This window comes from Bipolaris oryzae (genome assembly GCF_000523455.1).
Source record: "Bipolaris oryzae ATCC 44560 unplaced genomic scaffold scaffold_32, whole genome shotgun sequence".
Taxonomy (NCBI): Eukaryota; Fungi; Ascomycota; class Dothideomycetes; order Pleosporales; family Pleosporaceae; genus Bipolaris; species Bipolaris oryzae.
In genome coordinates this window covers 52,150-76,575 of record NW_006911308.1, presented here as the reverse complement: position 1 = coordinate 76,575, position 24,426 = coordinate 52,150, and the positions used below count along the sequence as shown (strand labels likewise).

The 24,426-nt window shown below is 50.9% G+C and overlaps 10 protein-coding genes across 10 annotated transcripts; 6 read left to right on the top strand and 4 right to left on the bottom strand.

The window, feature by feature from the left end:
• COCMIDRAFT_24487 (uncharacterized protein) lies at positions 1-2,643 on the top strand (the record flags this gene model as incomplete). The annotated part of the gene is made up of 1 exon (XM_007687642.1): positions 1-2,643. One exon carries the CDS (start codon positions 1-3, stop codon positions 2,641-2,643), a length of 2,643 nt encoding a protein of 880 aa, XP_007685832.1.
• Positions 2,644-3,827: 1,184 nt separating this feature from the next.
• On the bottom strand, positions 3,828-4,619 carry COCMIDRAFT_89568 (glycoside hydrolase family 128 protein; the record flags this gene model as incomplete). The annotated part of the gene is made up of 1 exon (XM_007687675.1): positions 3,828-4,619. One exon carries the CDS (start codon positions 4,617-4,619, stop codon positions 3,828-3,830), a length of 792 nt encoding a protein of 263 aa, XP_007685865.1.
• A 4,149-nt stretch (positions 4,620-8,768) lies between these two features.
• On the bottom strand, positions 8,769-10,066 carry COCMIDRAFT_3410 (uncharacterized protein; the record flags this gene model as incomplete). Its single annotated transcript, XM_007687624.1, has 3 exons — positions 8,769-9,532; positions 9,584-9,870; positions 9,921-10,066. The coding sequence occupies 3 exons, from the start codon at positions 10,064-10,066 to the stop codon at positions 8,769-8,771; spliced, it is 1,197 nt and encodes a 398-aa protein (XP_007685814.1).
• A 257-nt stretch (positions 10,067-10,323) lies between these two features.
• COCMIDRAFT_89731 (uncharacterized protein) lies at positions 10,324-11,577 on the top strand (the record flags this gene model as incomplete). Its single annotated transcript, XM_007687674.1, has 2 exons — positions 10,324-10,597; positions 10,658-11,577. 2 exons carry the CDS (start codon positions 10,324-10,326, stop codon positions 11,575-11,577), a joined length of 1,194 nt encoding a protein of 397 aa, XP_007685864.1.
• A 392-nt stretch (positions 11,578-11,969) lies between these two features.
• On the bottom strand, positions 11,970-12,653 carry COCMIDRAFT_89713 (uncharacterized protein; the record flags this gene model as incomplete). The annotated part of the gene is made up of 2 exons (XM_007687673.1): positions 11,970-12,203; positions 12,258-12,653. The coding sequence occupies 2 exons, from the start codon at positions 12,651-12,653 to the stop codon at positions 11,970-11,972; spliced, it is 630 nt and encodes a 209-aa protein (XP_007685863.1).
• A 483-nt stretch (positions 12,654-13,136) lies between these two features.
• COCMIDRAFT_34845 (uncharacterized protein) lies at positions 13,137-16,868 on the top strand (the record flags this gene model as incomplete). Its single annotated transcript, XM_007687650.1, has 5 exons — positions 13,137-13,345; positions 13,392-14,856; positions 14,905-15,177; positions 15,549-15,679; positions 15,734-16,868. 5 exons carry the CDS (start codon positions 13,137-13,139, stop codon positions 16,866-16,868), a joined length of 3,213 nt encoding a protein of 1,070 aa, XP_007685840.1.
• Positions 16,869-17,716: 848 nt separating this feature from the next.
• Positions 17,717-17,920, bottom strand: COCMIDRAFT_67527 (uncharacterized protein; the record flags this gene model as incomplete). Its single annotated transcript, XM_007687672.1, has 1 exon — positions 17,717-17,920. A coding segment is annotated over one exon (204 nt), but the record flags the coding sequence as incomplete, so codon positions are not given.
• A 2,072-nt stretch (positions 17,921-19,992) lies between these two features.
• COCMIDRAFT_3404 (uncharacterized protein) lies at positions 19,993-20,673 on the top strand (the record flags this gene model as incomplete). Its single annotated transcript, XM_007687623.1, has 2 exons — positions 19,993-20,046; positions 20,119-20,673. 2 exons carry the CDS (start codon positions 19,993-19,995, stop codon positions 20,671-20,673), a joined length of 609 nt encoding a protein of 202 aa, XP_007685813.1.
• Positions 20,674-21,162: 489 nt separating this feature from the next.
• COCMIDRAFT_3403 (uncharacterized protein) lies at positions 21,163-21,645 on the top strand (the record flags this gene model as incomplete). Its single annotated transcript, XM_007687622.1, has 1 exon — positions 21,163-21,645. One exon carries the CDS (start codon positions 21,163-21,165, stop codon positions 21,643-21,645), a length of 483 nt encoding a protein of 160 aa, XP_007685812.1.
• A 740-nt stretch (positions 21,646-22,385) lies between these two features.
• On the top strand, positions 22,386-22,898 carry COCMIDRAFT_34841 (uncharacterized protein; the record flags this gene model as incomplete). The annotated part of the gene is made up of 4 exons (XM_007687649.1): positions 22,386-22,501; positions 22,557-22,701; positions 22,750-22,808; positions 22,865-22,898. 4 exons carry the CDS (start codon positions 22,386-22,388, stop codon positions 22,896-22,898), a joined length of 354 nt encoding a protein of 117 aa, XP_007685839.1.
• Between the last annotated feature and the right edge of the window lie 1,528 nt (positions 22,899-24,426).

The window sequence follows — 24,426 nt, the reverse complement described above, 5'->3', positions numbered from 1 at the left end:
ATGGCCAGGCTGCGGTCGGCGCGGAACAAGCCCGTAGTGCTCTCGTCCGACTCCGAGCAGAGCGAGTCCCTTTCACCGCCTCCCGCTGCTCGCAAGGGGCGCGCACTAACAAGCATCCCCTCTGCCTCGCATGCACACAGTCAGACCACGAGGCCGACCCGGTCACGCACACGTGCTGCCTCTCCAAATCCATCCGAGCAGTCCACTACTAATAACAAGTCGCCTGCAAAATCCCCTGCCAAGCCAAGGCCCGTCTACAAGCCTATAACGTCCTTCTTCACCACCGTCGCCCGCTCCCAGTCATCCCAGCCCACTCCTAGCCCGGAGAAGCCTGCTGCGTCAGTCGACGACTTTGACGACATCTTCGACTCCGACTATGACGAGGACCAAGCAAAGCCACTCAAAGTATCCAATGTGCTTCCCGTGCGCAAACGGCCCATTGCCGCAACAGCGCCAACTGACCATGGTCCAAATGTGATTGCACGCCAAAAGTTCCTGCGAACAGCAACCGGAGCCCGGAGCACGCCTCCTCCGTCATCATCATCGTCCTCCCAGCCAGCACGGCGGGATGCCGAAGATGGCCGGCCATGGACCGAAAAGTTTGGCCCTGTATCCCTTGATGAGCTTGCCGTGCACAAGAAAAAAGTAGCAGATGTTCGCACATGGCTGACTGATGTCCTGGGCGGCAAGTCGCGTAAGAGACTGCTCCTGCTCAAAGGCCCCGCTGGCAGCGGAAAGACCACCACCATGGCCCTACTCTCCAAAGAATTGGACATAGACATGCACGAGTGGAAGAACCCCACTGGCGCCATGTCGACCTCCGACAGCCTGGTCTCCATCACCGCTCAGTTTGAAGACTTTGTTGCGAGAACTGGCACCTTTGGAAGTCTGACCTTTGATACGCAAGTATCAGCTACCCAGACGGCTTCGCCCGCCACTCAAACTGGTAGGAAACAGCAGCTGGTCCTAGTAGAGGAGTTTCCCAATACATTCACACGTACTTCTTCGGCCGTCCAGTCTTTCCGTTCTTCTGTCCTCAAGTATCTTGCTGCAAACACGCAGTCAGTCACTGCTTTCTTCTCGAGTCAAGTCGATCCCGCACACTCAGTGACACCAATCGTTATGATCATCTCCGAGACGCTGCTATCCACCAACACGGCAGCAGCAGATAGCTTTACCGCACATCGTCTACTGGGCCCTGAGATTTTGACTCATCCTGGAGTGACCGTGGTCGACTTTAATCCAATCGCACCCACATACATGACGAAAGCGTTGGACACAATCATCCTCAAAGAGGCCAGAAGGTCAGGCCGAAAAAAGACCCTGAGTCCGCAGGCTATCCAGCGCCTTGCCGAGCTTGGTGACATCCGAAGCGCAATCTCATCGCTCGAATTCTTGTGTCTGCGTGGTGATGATGCCGAAGGCTGGGGCGCCAAGGTCAATTTCACAAAGAAGAAGACTGCCAAAGATACCCCCATGACCAAAGCTGAGCAAGAGTCACTCGAGATGGTGACACAACGGGAGAGCACTCTGGGTATTTTTCACTCGGTAGGCAAAGTTGTTTACAACAAGCGTGTCCCAGAAGATCCCAAAGCACCACTGGCACACCCACCAAACTGGTTTCCCGAACGACGACGACCAAAAGCTTCCGAAATCAACGTCGATACTCTTATCGATGAGCTAGGAACTGACACGCAGACCTTTGTTGCAGCATTACATGAGAATTATGTTCTATCTTGTGGAGGCGCAGACAGTGAAGAAACCATGGACTCCATCGAAGGGTGTATAGACGCTCTCTCAGACGCTGATCTTCTTTCTCCAGATCGCTTTGGTGCTGGGGGTGGCCGCAGAAGTTTCCAAGGGACAAGTGCGGACAACCTACGCCAAGATGAGATGTGCTTCCAAACGAGCGTACGAGGCCTGTTGTATAACCTGCCACATCCCGTAAAGCGAATGGCTCCCCCTCCAGGCGTCATGGGACTCAAACCAAAAGGACAGGGATCGAGTGGTGGCATACCCAAAGGCAATGCATTCGTCATGTATTACCCAGCATCGCTGCGGATATGGAAGCAACAGGAAGAAATTGGCGGCCTATTGGATATGTGGGTGTCGCGTGCTCAACGCGGTGAACTGTTTTCAATCACGTCAGGCGCACCAAAGGCAGTGGTCCCTAGTGGAGGCGTGCACACATGGAGAAGGAACGGTCCGTCATCCCAGCCAGCATCGACACAAGGCTCAACCCCTAGCGGAGATGACGCATCAGCCCCGCCCCTCCTTGGAAGCGGTGGTTCAGCTCGCTACGAGATGCTCCTTGAGCGCCTCCCTTATCTAGTCACCATCCTCCATAAATCCCGCATGCCATCTCCCTCGACGGCCGCCACAGTACGCGAGATTCGCAAAATCACCGCCATGACCGGGGCTGGTGCCCCATCCGGCGGTGACGACGATGACGACGAATTAGAAAACGAGCTTGACCCTGGCGAACAGGAGCAATGGACTACGGATCAACCCGCCGTCGAAACGCCCAAGAAGAAGAAAAGGGCACGGTTCGAGACTAAAGCCCAAGAACCTGATTCAGCGATACCCGGGCTTTTGGAGAAGAGTGCGGGGTTGGTGTTGAGTGATGATGATATTGAGGATTGATGGGCGGGTTGTTGTTATGAGATGAATGGCATATGTTAGTGTATAATGTAACCTCCCTTAGAAAAAAGCGCCAACATGCAGATGGGGGAAAGGGGGTACCAATTGGTGTCCAATCCCTTTCATTCAATGCGAGCGCAGACCCGAAATCATACCAATATAAAGCACCGTAATGCAAAACTTCTTCTACATCCCCTTCCAGATTTTATCTTTCTACTCAATCTCCCCAACCAATTCAATTCAAATACCATCTTCTTTCATACTTTCCATCCCCGATCATTCTCGAATTCCTCCTCCTTCTCATCACCATCACCATCATCATCATCATCACTTGAGCCGAGTAAAACCCACTCCCATTTCACCTTCTTTTTTATTATCATCTATTTTCTTTCTTACCCCTTGCTTTTCCGGACTTTTTTTTTCTTTTTTTTCCACCTTTTTCCTTCCCCGTCATACATCGACATCCTGGTTTTTTTTTTCCTCTCAAATCTCCACATGTACTTTTTTTTCTTTTCCACGGAACTTGTACTTCTATTTCGAGCCCGAGGCTGCGTTGGGGGGGGGGGAAGGAGGAGAAGAAGGTGGTTGACGGGCGCTTGGACCACGCACACACATTCCGCATATTACTACTACTACTACTACGTACTTTACTCTTTTTCCCCATGGACTCTGAGCGCGACGCCCAAGTGTGTGTGCGTGTGTGCATCAACAATAATTAAGATTGTGGTGCGAAGATTTTTGTTTTGTATGCGTGGGTGTATGTGTGTGTGTGTGTGTGTGTGTGTGTGGGAAAATCGTGATGGACGATTTTGATTTCTGGAAGGAGTATAAGGTGTGTGTATGGGTGCATGATGTATTGGGTCATCGACTAATGTTCTGCATAAAGGGAACAAAAAAAGCAGGGATTGTGTTTGGTAAACAAAGAGAAAAAAAACATCACAATGGAGGATCAAAAATAAGTAGCATGAAAGATGGGATGAATGAATTGATATTGTTTCGAGGGTGTTCAAGAAACCAAAGAGCTAGTCTAAAAAACAACATCGTGAAATGGTATCTAACAAGAAGCGAACAGGGGGGTTTTGTCGTAAAATCGTCATTTGCATGTCCTGGGAAAATTGGAAAACCACCAGCATGCGTATGCTTGTCGTCGAGCGAGAGAGAGAAAGAGAAAAGACTTTTTCTCAAGTTTAAGCAGAGGCGTAGACTTGTCCAGCGGGGGAGAGGCTGCCACCATCAGCAGTGATGAGGAACTGGTTGCCGTCGCTGGGGGCAGCCATGTGGTAAGCGTAGCGCTCGATCCAAGGCTGAGCATCGAGCCAAGGGAGAACGTCCTTGAGGAACTCGTCGGCGTTGCCCTCGGTGACACCAAACTCAGTAATCCAGAGGGGCAGGTTGAAGGCGTCGTGGAACTTGTTGAGGTAGTCCTTGAAGTCTTGGGGCTTGGCCCAGGCGTAGTAGTGGGTGACGACGAAGTCAATCTGGCAGTCCTTGCAGCCGTCCATGAAGGACTTGAGCCAGTTGATGCCCTTGCCGGGCTCGTTGCCGTTGGTCACGGCGGGGGAGCCGATACGGAGGCCCTCGGCGGCAAGGGGCTGGATGAGCTTGCGGTGGGTGTCGACGGCAGTGGCGACGTCTATGTTAGAGCCTCCTCCACCGACCTGGTCGGGCTCATTGAAGCTGAGGATGTGGGAGACCTTGTAGTTCTTGCGGGCGTTGGCAACATTGTTGGCCCAGGTTGAGGCGCACCATTCCTGGTTGGAGTGGAGCAGAGGAACGTATTCTAGGTCGGGGGCCTCGCCGTCGATAACGGCCTCCCAGTCGTACATCCAGAAGATCTTGGACGACTGTGCCATCATGCGAGCCCACTGGGAGCCGGCAACGCCATTGTGCTGCTTGGGGAAGGCAATACCACGCTTGCCTCCAGCGCGGGGCATGAGAGGGGATGCCTCAGTGAGAGCGGATAGGCCAGCAAGGGCCATGATGAAGGTCGAGGTAAGCATTTTCGAAGGAGTGTGATACCTGATGGGTCCTGGAAGGAATGTGGGGTGCTAGCAAGAGCGTGGATAGACAAAAAAAATGTCAAAAAGAGAGACTGAGTTGCTTGAGTGCTGAGCTGGGGAATATCATGAACCGGGGGCCATGTTGGTACTTATACTAAGATAGCGAAATGAGGACAAGACAAAGAAGCCTTGACAATGCCGGGAAAGGGCCCACCACGGATGCGGGCAAGCAACACATGGCACAAGCTATGTTTGCCCAGATGCAGTGTTTCATCCAAGACTTGGTGCCAGCTCGGAGCGAGAGAAAGTCCACACGTGCGATAAGATTATGGATCACCTTTCCCGCACGCCCCGTCAGCCCGGCGTCACGGCGTCGGCTGTGGGGTCTAGCCATTCGTCAATCATCGTAGGGCTACGGTAGCTAAGACTTTGTGGAAATTGCATTTTGGCACAGTCGTCGAATCACGACAGCAACGGTGCACTGTTGCCGGGCAAGTTGCTGGAGCCACGTAGAGTTCCGCGGCATATGCACGAAGAGGAAGAGAAAAAAAAGAAAAGACTTTTCACCAACCTCTGTGGGTTTGCTCGGGGAAGGACGTTGAGAGGGGCCTAACGCAGGAACCCTTGTCTAGATCAGTGTGTGCCTGCGCAGGTACGGCCGCAGCAACGATGTTTGGTAATGGATTCCGGCGTGCAAGTGGAAAAGATTCTGGATGGCCGTCTAGCCCACGGCATGTACCTTAGCGATGCGCCACCAGTCCGTTTCAGGAAGTACTTTGTCCGGCAAAACCAACGTTCCGTGGCTGATCTTACTCTCTTTTGAGTTTGCGAACCCACCCACGCCTTACCACGCACGCCCTCCTCGATGCTGTCATCCAAACCAAACCATGGCTTTAGTCCCGGCACCCGAACTACCACTACAGCTGTCAGGCCCCCATTTTTTTCCTTCTGCAACCCAACCCACTGTCGCCAGGCATCACCAACAATCCGTTTTTGCGCTGTGAAACGTACACACGCAATCTCACTTGCCATATCTGTACATGCCAAACCTACATGTACGAGATCAGTCTTACCAAGACTGCCTTGCCAGGGCCATGATCTCCCGCTAGCTCGAGTGAATTCGGGCGCTTGAGAGGGGATTCGGGCGACAGCTCAGCGGCACGCCTTCTTTCCCTTCCGGCGTTTACGTGGCGCTCTCAACATAGCTGAAGGATGTCTTTCCCTGCTCGCCCTCTCAACCTCTGAGTGCCTGAGTGATATCGCTGTGGGGGTCGAGACGGTCGAGAACTTTAGACGGTGTGCATGCGCGGTGACTTGACCATGCGTATCGTATTACTGACGGACTTACGTCCTCTCTCCTGGATTCCGCACTTGGCACACGAGTGGCGAGCGTCGGACTCCCAAGGCGCTGCTGTCAGGTACACCCTTTGCCGATCTGCACACCCACGCCCTCGGCCCGTTTCACACCAAACCTCTTTGCTTCTTTGTTCATCTCGAGGCGCTTGCGTTGTTCGTACCTCCACTATCCGGCGCCTAGAAGCGCCTGACTCGTTCTTTACCAAGTACCAATACCGTCGACTTGGAATACGGCACCAGAGACACTCGGTCCCGCCAGAATTCACGCTGGGTCTAGAAGCGCACCGGAATTTTTGGGAACGCCCAGACAGTTTTTCGCCAAAGGGGCCACTCGCGCCTCCACTACCGACGCCATTTTCTTGGTGGAAAAGCTGCGCTGCACTAATGCACCTTGGCCGGATTCCCCTGAACATGTTTTGCTGGGCATGAATAGGAAGGTCGGGGCGAGCGGATACGTATACCTAGATACACGTCTCGAAAAAAGAAGGACCGAACCAATCCCATATGGTATAGGCCAGGAACGATGTGGCGATGCACTGTAACACTGGCTTCGGGAAGCGAGGGGGGGGGGGGCAATAATTGTAAGCCATGTGCTTATCTACATAGTATGGTACGTCTTTTCTAGCGGTCTACCTGTACATACTACTATGTACTTTAGGCAGAGACTAGAGCACGTGCTCACCAGTACACCCTGGTCCCATACTTTGATATACTCCATTTACGCCTATTCTACGTTTAATGAGAGCCATGCAGCACGCATGTACGACGTTTCCTTTCATCTTTCCACGCCCGCGTTAAGAAACAAGAATATGTCCGGGCTGCCCGGGGCGGTGTCCAACATACGCGTCTTCCAAGCCGCGTCATGATAACGACCCAAGCACTATAGCACGAAACTGTTATTACGTGTCTATACGACATTTTTGGAACAACCCTAAAATCCACTGCCAATGCATACGACGCTGGGTGCGTGCTGTCTTTGTTGTGCGACGCGGTCAGTGACTCGTGTGCAGGACTTTGAGTATTTAGGCCAGTCTATATCGCGTCTGCTTTGGGAGAAAGATAACTCTGGAGCTTACAACAACAAAGTTTTGGTGATTACATGGGTTTGTGAGCATGGCGTGTTGTTTGCCAAGTCATGCTCTTGTCAGACCACAATCTTGACCGTTTTGAGGATTCGCGACCGAGACGAGGCGGCAGCGAATCATCCGAATCCTGTCCCTGTCAACTCTCACTGTTCTGTCCAAACGTGAAATACTTTATTCTAAGAGACCAAAACCCAGACTAGGGCTGCGATACGTCTGTAGTGTAGTAGTAGTAGGCGCCCGTTACTACCAAATATAAAGCGGGTAGTATTTATAGGACTTAGCCCCCGCGCACTCAGCGCTTAATATCGATGGGTTGGACTCCACCGCTTACATCGACTACCTTTCTTCTTTTAATAGTTACGAACAGGGTACCTATATACTATAAGTGCCACTCTGATACATATTCTTTCTTCACAAGGGCGCATGCTTTTACCGTCCACATCTTTCCATCCCATGGACTCAGCCATTGTAATCGTAAAGTAAAGAAGCCCACACCCGTGAGAAGTGTCAGCTTCACGATGTAGTCACCTGCCTACTAAGTTTTTCTCAACAGGCTATGCAACTAGTCCCTATATCATTTGAAAATTCAGAGTTGCGTAGGTACAAGAAGCAGGTCCGAAGGACATGCAGTAGTCAAAGAAGGAGAAAATCCCAAGGAAACTTCTCTTAACACTGAACCTCAGAAACTTCTAGCTGTAGTATCAGAAAGTGAAATTGAACATTTTCCCTATGACAGAATTTAGATGAGGGGTCTGTCTCTACTCTTTCATTTTAAACCAAAGAACTGACGCACAGTTTTTGTTCCTTTGTTTTCTCAATATCCCACATTTTTGATGAGTACATGGTAAATGCATTGTTGTACAACACGTCTCGTTGTGCGCACTGTAGCTATATTGTATGGTCACTTCAAAGGTAGTTGAACCCGTTTTAAAAAAAAAGCTTCTCAAACATCCAAGGATTTGGGATTTCCCGCTACTGCATCGGTGGATAAGAGATGAGATATAGAGAGAGATGAAAGCTGGTCTCGGGTTTAATGGTACCCTAGATCAACAAAGCTTGGGAAGCATTGTGATACAAAAGTATCATTCGTGGATGCATGTAAGCCTCGACATGGTTAAAGTAATATTTCGTATGGCTGCGCACATATTACCATATATATCATCTCTCTTGAAAAAAAAAGGTAATTCTGCGGATTTGATTGACTTTCGTAGGATGAGAATGACAGCAAGACCTGATTATAAGTAACAACGTGTGGTAAACGTTGACACAAAAGCAAGGTGTGTTTTATATAGAAGAGAAGTCAATGATAACATTATCCGGAACCAAGAAACACAGATAAATGTTCCAAATGGGACTTACGACAAGGAGAAATAAATCACAAGAGATTGCCACGCATGATACGATGACATACATACTCTATTATCCTGCTTTCCAGCACTATACACAACAAAACCAACACAAGAAAAAAAGAACACATCAAGCATGAAAATCTCATTTCAGATGTACACAGCGCACGCAATCTACTCGCCCATGATACCCGCTCAAAACGCTATACGCCCAAAACAGACACCACCCATGCAAAGGATATCGAACATATCTAGCGCTCAAACCCCCCATCCAAACCCCGTGACGCCCAGTAACAATGCACACATACACACACAACCAATCAGGCCAGGGAAACGCGCACTCACTTCCCACCTTTTGGGGCCTGGTAATGCTCGACATAGTTCCAAGGAACCGCCGACATTTGGATGTAGCGGCCTTGCTTGGGGTCGTACACGGCGCTCACGTTGAGCGTCAAGCGGGCGCGGTCACCATGGATTTCTATGAGAGCTCGTACTATGAATGCGCCACGGGGAGGTTGCAGTACAATAGGCATATAGGTTTTGGCGAAGTCGGCGCGGAATTGAGTGAGGTCTAGCGTCATACTTTTGGGGTCGGGGAGGTCGAAGCCTATGCCTGCGGGGCCGTCGACGGGGGCTGGTGAGGGCGAGGTGCCTGGTCGCTGGGTGTCGTTTGCAGAAGCCGAAAAGGGGGTTGGTGATATGCTCGTAGGTTCGCCGGTGGACTGGCGGTTTGTGGAGATGCGTTGGAAGAGTTCCTGGACGGTTTCTGATTTGGATTCTTGGTCCCAGCCCATGTAGATTTTAAACGTCTTCCATGCCTTTTCTGCTTTTCTTGCAGTGTCTTTGTACAAAGCATCCGTGGCTTCTTTAGGATATAGTACCCTCGCTAGGCGCCGGTGATGGGCGTCTTCAACTGGGCGTGTCGCCTTGCGCCATTCCAGATTCTCAGTGAGCTCGATGCCTGGGCGCTCGTACTCGATTGGTGGACCATTTGGGAACTGAATCTCCACCCATGACATGCCCTTTGAGGTATCAATCTTGCCAAGGCGAGAGGTGTACAGTGTCTTCTTCTCGGCATTGTTGCGCACTATGCTTACCAACTCCCCTATGGGTATGTCAGTGGCGAGTGATTACTTCTCTGCCAAGTCGTACTTACTACGTATCTTATTCGCTCTTTCACGGTTTGTGGCTATCTCCTTAAATGTCTTCCACTCTGCATCCGAGCCTTTATAAAACGTCCTTGGCCGTGGTCGCGAGAAGCCCGTAGGTAGGAATAGAATGGCGTCATCGTCCTCTTCTTCTTCATCGTCCTCCTCAGAGCCAGCCACTTCCCACCCGTCTTGTCTGCCTTGTTCTTGTACCTCTTCAACCTCGATTTCTAGACCCAAGTACTGGATAAGGCCGTAGGCTGCGGCAGTGACGGCGACTGTGCCAACGAGACGTCTGCAAAGTGAATCAGCATGTGGCGGGAGTGGATTTGTGAGACTGCTCACGTTTTGCTAAAGAAAGGCCGGCGTATACGCACTCGCTGGATTATGATACTCTCGTGGCCATGGCGGGCGGCCGATCGCACTATGTGAGAATGAGGGACCCTGTTCAAGAGGGAGAAGTTGCGCCGAAGCATCAGTGGCCTGGACATGGCAAGCAGAGAGTATGAGAGACGTGAGTGACAAGAAGCGACATGAAGGCGCACTGTAGACTCAAAAAATGCAGGTCAAGTTTGCTGGACAAGGAATAGATTGCATGTTGTGGACAAATGGTGCTCTGGCTATAGGCGTGGGCGATAGGCTCGGAGGCGTCCAAGGCAAGTTCCGAGATCTGGGTCTCAGCTTCCCCGGCGACTGCATCATCGCCGCCGCAGCAACGAATCTCTCCAACCCCAACCCATCACCCACGATGAAGCTATCCGGGGCCTTTTTCGCCTCATCACTGTCCTGCGCTGTGCTTGCAGCTCGGCCAACCGTCAGCCCAGAGACTGCGCGTCTTATCATCGCCCAGCGCCTGGGCCTGTCGCGATTCCACTCACTCGAGCATGCAGACGCCAACACCATTCACCACATCAACACGTACGGAGGAAAGCGGCAGTCACTGTTTGGAGCAGGCGATGCAGACGTCTCCAAGGCGCATCTGCTAGTCTGGGCAGAGGATGTCGACCAGGATGAACCAACAGGTGGGCAGAGGCAACGGCCAACACGGCCACGAAGAGCTGCCAGCTAACTCAAGCTTGCAGTCATCATCAACGATGGATCAGATCGCACACTAGACTTTTCCATATCCGGCGCGCCCTCTGCATCTGACAACGACCGCCTCATCCACGACTTTATAGCACAGGCCGAGTCGCTGCCAGAACACCCAGACCCCCAGCAGCGAACATACAAGTCCAACTTTGAGATTGAATCGGCGCTTCCCCCAAAGAGCAAGTCAAAGGCTTACAATGGCTACCTCAACATGTGGCGCATCGACGAGAGCTCCAAGATGACGGCCGAGGAGCTCGCCCAGGTGCTGAGCAACGTCAACAAAAAGGCAGAGGAGGCTGGCTTCTCTACAACCGTAGTCATGATGCCGCGCTCGTCCAAGTCCAAGTCCAAGCGTGCCGCCAACCCCTGGGGCGCCTATGACGTGCCTGCCATGGAGGCGCGTCGCCAAAACCCAGAAGCCGTTCTTTCCGCCATCCCCTCGACCTCAAAGGTTCCCAATCTCGAGGACTTCCCTTCCATCGCCCAGGCAGACAGCAGCAAGGACAAGAAGGGACCCGTGCGCGGCATCCTCCCCGTCTGCTTCAAGTCGCTGGACACTTGCCAGAGCCAGACTCACAACTGCTCCAGCCACGGCGAGTGTACGCTCCTCCACAAGGGCCGCGGATCTGGATCCAACCAGGAGACGGTCGACTGCTACGGATGTGCCTGCAAAGCTACAGTTGAGCATGTGGGCGAAGACAAGGGCATGGAATCCAAGAAGAAAGTGACTTACTGGGGAGGCCCCGCCTGCCAGAAGAAGGACATTTCTGTTCAGTTCTGGCTATTTGTCGGCAGTGGTGTTATCCTGGCCTTCCTCGTCTCGGCTGGTATTGGCATGCTGTACTCAATGGGTGCTGAAGAGCTTCCCAGCGTCATTGGTGCCGGTGTTAGCGGACCCACCGCTAGGAAGTAGAAAACTGGAGTGTAAGAGATGAAGTTAGTAAGGAATGAAGTGTAAGAGATGGAGGTGTAAGTCGATGAGGACGGATACAGAGCAAGAGGGGGCGGCAGAGCTGTACAAGTTTTGGCTTTTATACATGGTGTATCAGAACCATTGGTTAGGATGGCAGAGCGTAGTAGCATGTATTCTATGGGATCATTGGCGTTTGGTAGTAGTGCAATCAACATTTGAGCAAGTTAAAAAAAACATGGTATTCGCGCCTATGACGCCGTTGTGTGCAATCGTCTAACAATGCGCCTTCAGAATGCTGTAAAACGCCAGAAGCCTCACCCTTCTTCACCCCGGTCCCTAGAAATGTACTTGAATTGGAGCTTGAAGTAAGTATACCGTGACATGCAAGGCACTCAGTTCTTGCTCTTCTCCACCATTACACCATCCTCCTCGCTCTTTGCCTTCTCATCATCCAACTCCTTCATGAACTCTGATTGAATACCAGCCCGGCGGTTCTCCCACCACTCCTTCTCAGCGGGGGCCTTTGCCTCAATCTCGGCCAGGCGCTCACGGATATGGTTGTTCTGGGCCATTTCAGAAGCGGATTGGAAGATGGTCTGGCCCCAGTTTGGTGCGAATGCATTGGCCTGTAGATTGTCAGTTTACATGCGGCATATCGCAAAGGTGTTGCGCAAACTCACCTCGTTGACAACGTCTCTGAGCTCTTCTTCTATTTCCTTCTCAGCGCGCTGGAACCTCTGCCACAAATCATCGCCCACACTACCCCTCTGCAACAGGACCTGTAGTGCCTGCTTCGCATTCCTAATCTGGACAATTCGGTGGATATCTTCTGTTGCCCGGCGTAGTAGAGCGGCCTTTAGGATGCTGTCTGGTACCTTGGGGTCTTCCATGTGCAGAAGGGAGAGGTAGACATTGCGCTGGAGGTGGGTGGGGAACCAGGGTTCGAGAGACGCAGCGTTGGCAGCCTTGCGTTTGCGATATAGGTTTGTGAAGACACCAAAAGAGCCGGCCAGGATACCAATGTAGGCAAAAGGCACGGTGAGCATAAGCCAGTCGACGGCGTCAAAGGGCCACATTTTGGATCGTGAGCGTCAGGTGAAGGCCACGGGAATTACTATTGGTGATGTAAAGAAGTGTTTAGTTGGCGGGACACGTTGCAGGCGACGGCAAATGTTTTTGCAAAAGTGCTAAAGGAGCGGCGATGTCCTCAGAAGTGAGATCCAGTTGGGGAGGAGGGTGAAGGCCAAGTAGTCGTGGAATGCGCTCGCCGTATGGTCAGTTATCGATAGAATATCTGGCCAGTTCGCAACTCGGCAAAGGGCCGGGTGGTTTCGCGCTACAACCAGGATGTGCGCTAACGTCGCGCGCGTCATTCTGCCGCCTTCGATGCCCTCCTAGTCACTTTGTGTGTAATCACTCTACAACCACCGTTCATTTCTCCCCAACTCTGTCTCTATCGGCACCTCTCTTACCTCCTGCAACCTCTTCCGCTTCTATTCCTTCAACTGTTTCACTCCCCAACGCTTTGTACCGCCCGCCAACACTGATAGTGTCCCGCCATGATACTCAGGTTCGTTAGCAAAGAGGGTCAGTTCAGATTGACAGTACAGCCCGAAGACACTTTTCCAGACATTCTTCCCCAAATCGCCGAGAAGCTCCCCAAGAACATCGATCTCCAGAGCCTCAGTGTCAGTAACCGTCCGCAAGGTGGCGATGAGAGGAAATTCGTAGATCTCAAAGGTGTGAGCTTTAAGCAAGTGAACCTGTCGTAAGTAGCTTGGCCAAGCTTGATATCGCCGCTCACGCCTCCTTAGGAACGGCGCACAACTCTTCCTCTCCTTTGAAGAGCAATCTACGCCATCGAATGGCCATGCTGCAATTGCCTCTGGCGGCGCGCGACTGAATGGCAAACCCGTCCAGCCCTCCGAAACCGCCTCTGTGCCCCTCGATGCCCCCACCCAAATTATAAAGAACCCATGGGAAGTGGTCAGACAATCTCCGCTTGACGATCGGCTCGACAGGCAAGATGGCAAGATTCCCCGCAAACGCGACGCCCGCATGTGCACCCACGGACATAAGGGCATGTGCGACTACTGTATGCCGCTGGAGCCCTACTCACCCGAGTACCTTGCCGAAAAGAAGATCAAGCATCTTTCTTTCCACTCGTACCTGCGCAAGGTCAACTCGGCAAAGAACAGACCAGAGCTCGGAAGTTCTTACATCCCACCTCTGACCGAACCCTACTACCGCGTAAAACCCGACTGTCCATCGGGGCACAAGCCGTTCCCAGAGGGTATCTGCACAAAGTGCATGCCCAGCGCCATCTCACTTAAACCGCAAGAATATCGCATGGTGGACCACGTCGAATTTGCATCTATACAGGTTGTCGACGATTTGATCAACTTCTGGAGGCAAACTGGTTGTCAGCGACTGGGTTTCTTATACGGCAGATATGAGGAGTACACTGAGGTGCCACTAGGAACAAAGGCTGTGGTTGAGACCATCTACGAGCCACCACAAATCAATGAAGTAGACGGCATATCGTTGGGTGACTGGGATAACGAGCAGGTCATTGACGACATCGCCGCGCAGTGCGGGCTGCAACGAGTCGGTGTCATCTTTACTGATCTTCTCGACGCCGACAAGGGTGATGGCTCCGTCATCTGCAAGCGACACATAGATTCCTATTATCTGTCTTCACTTGAGGTTTGCTTTGCGGCACGGTATCAGGCAAAGTATCCTCGGCCATCAAAATGGAGCGATACCGGCCGGCACGGATCTAACTTTGTAACATGTGTTATTAGCGGTGATGACCAAGGTCAGATTGGCATCTCATCTTATCAGGTATCAAACGACGCTGTCGAGATGGTACGCGCCGACATCATCGAGCCTTCAGCGGAACCCAAGGTCATGCTTGTCCAGTCAGAAGAAGACAACGAGGCGCTCAACCGCACGCGATATATCCCCGAAGTTTTCTACCGAAAGATCAACGAACACGGCGCAAACGTACAAGAAATTGCTAAACCTGACTTTCCAGTTGAGTATCTGCTTCTTACACTTACTCATGGTTTCCCTACTCAGCCAAACCCTCTCTTTACTGGCGGCAAGTTTCCAATTGAAAACCGCGAAGCCATGGGCGAAATGCCCGAGATTACGCATCTTAGCAAGGCTCTCAATGCCAAGGCAAATGGCCTCGCTCTCAATACTGCCAGTGGCCTGAAGGCGATTTCGAACTTTCACATGCTCTGCTTCATCCACAACCTGGGAATCTTATCAAAGGTATATTGTCTCCTGAATTCAGCCATCGTTTACTAATTTGGTGAAAAGGACGAAGAATCGCTTCTGTTCAAGGTTGCGTCAACGCACGATACCTCAGAAGGCTCAGCACTCCAGCACACGCCAGGCTGGGCAACTCTTCTAACCATTCTCAAAGAAAGTGGTGAGCGCCCCCCGAAACGTTCCTATCAGTCTCCGTCTCCCTCTCAATCAGCCAGGAGGGGGGCTGCAGCACCTCTTCCCCTGGAGCACCAGCGTACAATGCGACAGTCCTCCTATGGCTCAGATTCCGATTCAGTACAATTGGCTAAGCGGGTCAAGGGGGTTAGGCTGAATGGGAAGTAGATTAGATATTTCTAGTCTGGCTCCTGAGGCGTGACCCTTAACACCATAGGTACGAATTTCGACCGATGATGGGCAGCGCAGCAGAGCGCCAGTTTTGATGGCATATGGACTTGATGAACGAATGGATGGCGCCAAGATGAGCAAGGCATGCATGAGATAAGCAGTGAGCTGTAATGTTCAGCTTTAAATCCAATAATTCAAGAAATGTTCTGATCTTCCAAACGACATGATACTCTATGTGATGGTGACGTGATTGGTGAGCCGCCGCACGGTTGGCAATAACGTGCTTTCGCGAGTTCGCGTCGACGCGTCGCACTTTAGCTTTCCAACTTCGCCCGACTTCAACGCAGCCACCACAAGTCACAATGGCCGATTTCTTCAACATCAAGGCCCGGCAACAGGCCGCTGCGCAGGCGAGTTCGTCAAAAGCCCCTACAACAAAGCAAGAGCCAAATCGCTTGCAACCATGGGTAGAGAAATAGTACACACCCCCGCGTATCAACCAACTGAGACTCCAGGCTAACAACCATTGCAGCCGACCCAAGACGCTGTCCGAAGTCACAGCCCAGGACAATACTATCCAAGTCCTCTCCCGCACAATGCAGTCCTCCAACTTACCCCACATGCTCTTCTACGGCCCCCCAGGAACAGGAAAAACCTCGACTATCCTCGCCCTTGCCAAAGAACTCTACGGACCTGAACTCATGAAGTCGCGTGTACTGGAACTGAACGCATCCGACGAGCGCGGTATCAGTATCGTACGGCAAAAAGTCAAAGACTTTGCCCGCCAACAACTTAGCGTAGCACCAACATACAACGTCATGGTAGAAGACAAGAGCGGGACAGGAGAAGAGGGTATGGTACGATACCGAGACAAGTACCCGTGCCCACCCTTCAAAATCATCGTTCTCGACGAGGCAGACAGCATGACGCAAGACGCACAATCCGCGCTCCGCCGCACAATGGAGACATACAGCCGCATGACGCGCTTCTGCCTCGTCTGCAACTACGTCACCCGCATTATCGACCCTCTCGCCTCCCGCTGCTCCAAATTCCGCTTCAAAAGCCTCGACCAGGGCAACGCCGTCAAGCGCGTTAGCGACATCGCAGCGCTCGAGAATGTGAAGTTGGACGACGGTGTAGCAGAGGAATTGGTGCGTGTAGCAGACGGCGATTTACGAAAGGCAATTACGTTCTTACAGTCTGCTGCGCGGCTTGTCGGCGCTATACAATCTCAAGGCGGCGGCAGCAAAAAAGGAAAGAAACGTACTGCGGTCCCAGAGGATGACGAGATGGATATTGATTCCGGTAACACAGCGACACCGTCTGTATCCCTCCCCACCATCGCCGAAATCGCAGGCGTCTTACCACCTGAAACTCTCTCTACTTTCACATCTGCACTCTTCCCCAAGTCCTCGGCACAAAAGTCGATACGGTATAATGAAATTGCCAAGGTAGTCGAGAATATGGTGGCGGAGGGGTGGAGCGCAGCGCAGACGGTGGGGCAGCTGTACGAGCAGATTATGTTTGATGAGCGGGTGGAGGATGTGAAGAAGGTGCGGCTTGCGGCAGTGTTTAGTGAGACGGACAAGAGGCTAGTGGATGGTAGTGATGAGCACCTTGCTGTGCTTGATCTGGGGGTTAGGGTTGCAGGAGTGTTATGTTTGTGAGAGCCGATATGATGACTACATGGAAAGCATAAAGTGTGGAAATGAAGAAAAACTCGATTCATGGTAATCATGATGCAGATGGGATATCTCCGCTGGGGGTATTTTAAATATGCACACGCTTTGCAAAAACAAAAACAAAAACATGATCTTTCTCTCCCTCGCTCCGCTCCTTGAAAATGCACAACCACCAGGGCTTCTTCGTCTGCTACTCTTTTCCCCGTACAAATACAGCAGTTTACTAACAAAAGGAAACAAGAAGAAAGAAAAAAAGACATTACAACTATATTACTCGCCCACCACTCGCGCCATAAACACGCAAATAACGACGTCTGTCGCTCACTTTCACTCTCTAAGCAAACAAACAGAATCCTAGCGCAACACTGACATACGCCACAACCGCTAGCAGACCCGTATGCACGGTATTCCTGAGGCCAGCAGAGAAGAGCGCAGACGGGGTTGGCGAGGCAGATGTCGTACTGACTGTAGTGCTGCTATTGGAAGAGGTAGAAGGGAAAGCCGAGACAGTGGAGGAGAAAAGGGGTGTTGTTGCTGTGGGAGAAGACTATGTCTCGTTAGTTGGATGTCAAAAAACCCCTCAGAACAGATGGGTTTGGGGGTGGGGAATAATATAGTCGCGGGTGGGCCGTAGGCTAGAAAGATATACACTTTGTACTTACCGATGAAATCTGCACGGAAGCAGATGTAACCGCAGCCACAGATACGAACGCAGACGATGCCTTCTCGCTCACCAGACTACTCGTCAGGACTGCACTTGAAGTTGGCGTTGAAGATGCTTTGCTAGTAACCTCGCTGCTAGTACTGCTACTACCAGTACTCGTAATCTCTACAGACGAAGTAGTGGTAGCAGGGTAAAACTGCGGCAATAGGCTCTTGACGTCATCAGGCAGGTTCTTGTACCAATCTGGTTCAGAAGTACCCGTCGGCATGGGAATGCTGGTGCCGGATGGCATGGCGGTCTTGAGCACTGACAGTATGGAGAGCTGTGTGGGGTTCATGTCCGCAGGGTCTATGGCACGGTCCAGAAGCATATTGGCAGAGTCGTTGTTGTCCTCGAGTAAGTGGATTCGGAATGCCATGGCTGTAGTGGCGACGAAGAAGAGTGTTGTGAGTCTCATTTTGCCCAGTGTTTGTTGGGAGTTGTTTATTTGATGTATGGAGGTGTTGGGTATCGTCGGAAACAGTGAGATGGGCTGAGCTGCCTGCAGAGTTACGTGGATAATTGAGAAATGAACCTAATGAGCGGCTTGGTACAAAAGACCAGATATTATAGAACGGTTACTGAAGTGTCGTCGTGGGTGGGATGTTGTGGGTGAGCCAAGGGGGTTTTAATAAGCAAGCAAACGGCCAGCGCGACCAAAAGGATGAAGTGAACGAGAGGCTGGCCGACTTGACAGGTCTGTGCAGAAGCCTTTTGATCGCCCTAGGATCTCTGCTCGAACCAAAATTTGTCTGGGTCGTGGATACTATTGTGAGATGAGTGCTGCGGATGGACCGAGAGAATATCCGCGCCAATTATTGTGTGTTCCTGCACACCGTCCCTCAGATCCAATTTCCAGTCGCGCAGAACAGGAGTCGTGAATTGTGAACCTGCTTTGAGGAGGTACAAATTCGAGGGTTTGTGAAGTGATGATTGGAATATGCACAAGTACACGTTCCTAGTATGTGTAACGCTGTGAGATGATCGTACGCGGTAATAGTGTGGTATAAGTTTGTGCGCGCCGCCAATGAGTAAAGAGTGACGAGACTTTGCGTGACAAATTCTCCAATCTGGATGCCTGAGTGTGCAACAAAAGACACTGGGTGTTTAAAAAATCAGTTGGCGCTTATTTTGACAGGTGTTTGCGCATGAATGTAAAAGCGAAGGATTGCAGGGAGTCAAGGGTAAAGTAAAGCGAAAACCACAACCAAAACACTCCCATGTGCGGATGCTACAAATATTATGTATCTCTTTCGGCCGTAGAACCATGGCACGATCTAAAGATATCATAAACATTCCGCGTCGCAGCCTTAGCGTAGAACGAGGGAAACGTGCCGCGTTCATACTCTTCTCCCCGCGTTCACGACGCGGCAAGTCATTGTTGGCGCAACGGGTTTGCGCTACGGCACACCCAACCTGCGGCCGTTGAAACAGGACGGAGGTTTCGGGATATCCTGGCCAATCCAAGCACTTTGTGCCTGAGAAGATATGCGCCTTTTGAGGGAAATTACATAGGCCCTGAAAGTAGTAGCGCCATCGTGAGGAGGGGAAAGGTTTTTAAGTCTTCTGTTTGAGATTCGATGGTCCTGGTGATGGAAGAACAGGCACCAACAGTGAAAATTTTTGAAACCGGTCGCAACACTACCGTATGTCTTTCCTATAATTAGATCATCGTGGGATAGTTTTTAGTTTATCGTCTGCGTCCTTGTGAAGGCGCTCGTTTGTCCGAATGTGTGTACGACCAGAGCCAGACCGTGGTATTCCGCTTCGTCGCAGACGAGAGTGCGACAACAAAGTTTTTGAAGGCCCGGAAAGACTTCAGTTTCGGAATGGCGGAGCAGGCCTCTGTGAAATGGGGCTGGGTTCTCGGATTCATCGCATTCTGCTTTGGGCCTCTATGCCTCGCTTCACCGCTCTCCGACGCACTCATTCCCAAGCCATCGTCGGTTTGTTTTTCCGCCCATCTTTTATCGCCCGTTGAGCTATCGGGATGCTTTGACAATGTCTTTGCTCGTGTACCTTACTTACATATTTCCGGTGTGGTTGGTGTGAGACTGGCGATTTTAGTGTTTCCCGAGGGGTACTATCCTGAAGGGGATCATCCCAAAGGGGATAACGCCAAAGGGGGTAAGCCTCGGTAGGCAGTACGACAAGGCTTACACATGCTTTTGGAATGAATGTGATAGCGTACTTTTGCGGAGTAAGGGAGATGTACGCCTAAATGGCTGTCCTCGGGAATCATGGTGTTTAAGCGGGGTTGTGGCGGTATAAGGATACCGACGACTGCTACCCCTCAAATGACATGCAGCTTCCTGCGTCGATAACTCAACAGAATTAAACATAAAACATCGGCCATTCGCACTTTTGCAGAATCGGTAAAGTCAGTAAAACACTATACCAGCAAATATGGCGTCTCCTGCGAACATTGATATGAAGAACCTCGTTGGACAATGGACTATGGTAAGACTCAAGCGAAGTCCTTGAATATCAAACAAGCAATTCTTCAACAGATCCTCTAACGTTGCCCTGCAGAACAAGTCCGAGTCTGATGCCTTCGATCCAGTTCTCACCCTCCAGGGCATCAGCTGGTTCATACGGAAGGCCGTCGAGACAGCAACCCTGACTCAATACTTGCGCCAAAGCACCGTCGATGGCTCAGACGGTGCGCCTACCACACTCATTGAGATCGACCAGGTCCTCACCGGTGGCCTCAAGGGTTCGCCCGAAAACCGAACCCTGGACTGGACCTACCGCGAGCACACCGACTTTATCTTCGGCGTCATCAGAGGCCGTTCCCGCTACTCCACTCTTCAGAAATTCCAGCAAGAGTCCAAGGAAACAGGTGCGACGGATGAAGACATCAAGTACATGACTGAGGGGTGGTTGGAGGAAACCCAACAAGGGGATATCTTAGAAAGTTTCATGTCCAGTGCGGCCGGCAAGTGGATTTCATGGAACGTTTGGGGCTTCGCTGAATCTGGCGGAGAAAGGAAGTTAATAAAGAAGTTTACTGTTAGGAAGATTGACACAGGTGCGGTTGTGAGGGTGAAAATGGTTTACGATTACCTTGGTCCATTGCAGAAGTAATCTGCATAGAGTAAAGTCTATGAATCATCTCGTCTTCATTGAGCGTATCTGCTGAATATTAAAGTTGTATTTTTCTTCGCCCTGTCTATGTTTGCATCTCCGATCTGGCAGTCATATCCCTCGAGTCCACAACTGTCGCACAGTATGTATTGCCCATGGTTGTGCGACTCTGCACAACGTTAAGATACAATTCAACGATTTGATCAGATCCTCGTACAGTCAGGCTTATGTATGGACTCGCACATGTTTTCTTGTGCTCTGCGCCTGATTGAGATGGAGTGACGTGGTGCACGTCACTCATGTCAGGCTTAAATACGCAGCAGACTTGCTACTACAGGGACCACAAAACCAACAACACCTCTGGACTCGTCCTTTTGCATATTCAGACGGCAACTGACAGCGTCAAGTTGCGACATGATTGTCTCAAGCATCACTGCCAATCTCTTCCTTGGCCTGGTTGTCTTAGTGTCAGCGGTATTGATCGTGATCATGATTTACCTGCTCGTTCGATTCGTCAATCGGCACAAGAGAAAAGTTAATACCCGACAAGACTTCGAGCCGAGGCTTCTCGACCCCGAAAGCGGTCGCGAGTCTCGTCTATCGCATCGACTTTCCCGGCAGCAAGAGCAGCGAGAAGATCTATTGCAACACTACTCATCAGTATCACGGCCACCATCTATCGAACTTCTTCCCGAGATCAAGACTAGTTCCAGTGATGACAGAGCAAGTGAGTGGCTGGAACAGGGTGTCGCTGATAAGGGGTTCGATGTGGTTGACGGGGACCTTGGAGAAAAGAAGCCCGAGATGCGACAAGTTGCAGTCATGAAACCGAAGAAACACCTGAGGTGGGAATGTACAGACGAAAACATGGATGGTCGTGACAGAACGCCCAGCGTAGCCGAAAATACAAAATATGACGGAACAGTATGTACGAAATACCAGTCGGAGAAGGCACTCGATGTTGCTGTTTGATCTGGACATACGGACGGCATTCGCATCGCTGGTTCATCGGCTGGTTTTGAGCTCCCATTGTTTTTGCCGAGTATGCGAATGCTTTCAGTGTCGCTAGTCCTCGGAGGGTTCTGTGTCAGTATTCTATTAGCACACTGTCATATATCGGTTGCTCAGCGAGCGTCCTTGCAACAATTGATATTGTGCCATCGAGGACGGTCAAATTCTATGTAGCGGAATGATTTACGTAGCGTATCGTTGAGTAGAGAAATTTAGTATATTTGTCAAACATGATCAATGTGTGGATGAACGGCGAAGCTCACGTGGTCATTGTTCTTGTGCCTGTTCCGCCGGCTAAGGCGTAAGCCTTGCAGACATGAGCAACAAACGCTGATCAGCAGAGATGCAGATACAGGGGTGAAAGACGTTGCGGTAGGAACATGGAGGAGCGGATACTCTTGGCCGTTTTCGGGCTAGCGGTGAAGCTCGGGCCGACGCAGCGACTAAATTTCATGACTCTCGTAAACAACGACTGTTTGGGCTTGATGCCTTGAGCTATTTCTCCTCTGGTTCACTGATACGGTGACTCTCTCTCTACATCCAAGGGCCAGAACTCTCTATCAACGCGCGCATTTCCGCATACGTAATCGCAGCTGCGTACCAAAACTGCGCCGCCGTCTGCCCCACTCGCTTCCATCAGCCGCGAACACCCCACCGCACGAGCACACGAGCGCTTCCATTCGCGTCACCCAGCTGCAAACATGTCGGGCGATTTGGATATCGACTTCACGCGCCGCAACAAGAAACCGCGCCCGCTCTCTGAGCACGAGAAGGAGAAGCTGGATGAGTTCGTCGACGCGATCCACTATTCGGCAAGGTCGGTTGTTTGTTCAAGGAGCGGTCAGCGCGGATTGTACTGACGCTGGCGATAGGTACTCGGATGACGTTTACGAATATCGACATGTACAGCTGCCCAAGCAGATGCTGAAGGCGATTCCCAAGGACTACTTTGATGGCGCACGAGGCACACTGAAGCTGCTATGGGAAGAGGAGTGGAGGGCACTGGGAATCACTCAGGTACGGGCACCGACTGGGTATGCACACTGCTTGCTGACACGGAAACAGAGTCTGGGATGGGAACACTACGAGGTACATGAGCCAGAGCCACATATTTTGCTCTTCAAGTACGTTTTTTTGTTCTCTGCGTGCATACAGCAAAGCTCGGACTGACTGGATACAGGCGACCTATCAACTACCAGCCGCCTATGCACTGAAGAAGAGGATACCTTCGCGCGGCTTCCGGCCTTCTTCACGTCAAACGCGACACGCGCAACATTTGCGCAGACTATGACGGCACTCGACATGGCCTATCTTTTCCTTGGGATACCTTCCTGCTTGTTTGTCGATTTAGAGCGAGAGACGCTAGATATAACGACGATATGATCATGGCGAAACACATGATGCGCTACATGGCCCCCATACGAGGCGTGTATTTTGGGATTACATTATGCGAGGGGGGGTTGACGAGTGCCCAGACTTTGTACATACGATTATCACAGGAGCTTTGCCGAGGGCATGAGCAATCAGCAGATTCCGTGAGATTAGTACACGGGTATTGACTGTTGTGTTCAGAAAAATCAACAACTGATCCCATTTCAAGCTGAATTTCCTTTTGTCCGTTGGTGATGCCAAGAAAGTTGGCTTTTGGGACTGTTGCTTCTGTGAGTGAGAGAGAAGATGGCCCAAAACACTTGCCATGAGGATCAAAGCCGTAAGGATGATAAAATGTTTACACGTTGTGTAAAGAATGTGCAGCCAACGGTTGTCCATGGAATGTACAACATTCATGCGTGGCGCAATGGACTTGATTCACAACACAAAGGAAAATTTAGTTACTAACACCAACATTGCGTATCAAAAAGAAGCTTGATTAGTGTCAAACGCGGATAAAACCAACTCTCAAGGCCTAGCACAATGTCTATTTATCGGTATCATGGGCAGAGGGGTTTTTTTCTAAAACAAAACAAAACAAAATAGCAGTACCTCAAGCGGGACCCATGAAGACCCACGGGCTCCTAGACTATTAGCATGTTTGTTCATGGTAGTCACCGAGAGAGCTCTGAGCTTGTTACTAAGTGGCCTGGTAGTGGCGGCATGCTCACGTGTACTTGCCCCCAAGGTTTAATGTTATTTTTGGCATAAACCCTCAGATTCTTGGTAAGTATAGCGGATTTAGAAAAGAAGTAAGCTTTGGGATGGGAGAACAACTTTTGCTTATTACAATAGCAAGGCCAAACCTACCAACACTTACGAACATAGGATTTTTTTTTCCCACAAACTCATATAGTATGTATAAATAAGCATTTGAAGATCCAATTTGCGTACTTGCTTACGCCAAGTCAACTTGCGCGTTTACATTGTAGTGCAGAAAAGCAAAAAGATTCGAGAAGAGAAGAAAAAAAGGATACGAAATGCGCTTGGAAAAGCCAAGGTACTATAACTCTGGTGCGATGTATGATGCCAATACTAACAGGCGTTGTAAGGAAGATTGATTGATTTTCATCGATATTGGCAAGTAGTATATTGTCATGTCAGCGTTGGCGTGGGGGTCCCAAAATGCCGCGGCAAAGTCTTGTAAACCTTAAAAGCTTACACGGGGAGGACGAATTAACACCCCAAAACCCCGGACCCCAGACCCCAGCTCTGAAAATCAATGTGACTACACCTAGAAGGGGGATGAGACGCAAAGGATATCCCGGATTTGTAAGGATTGGCGATTCGCCTTGTCGCTACAACCCTATA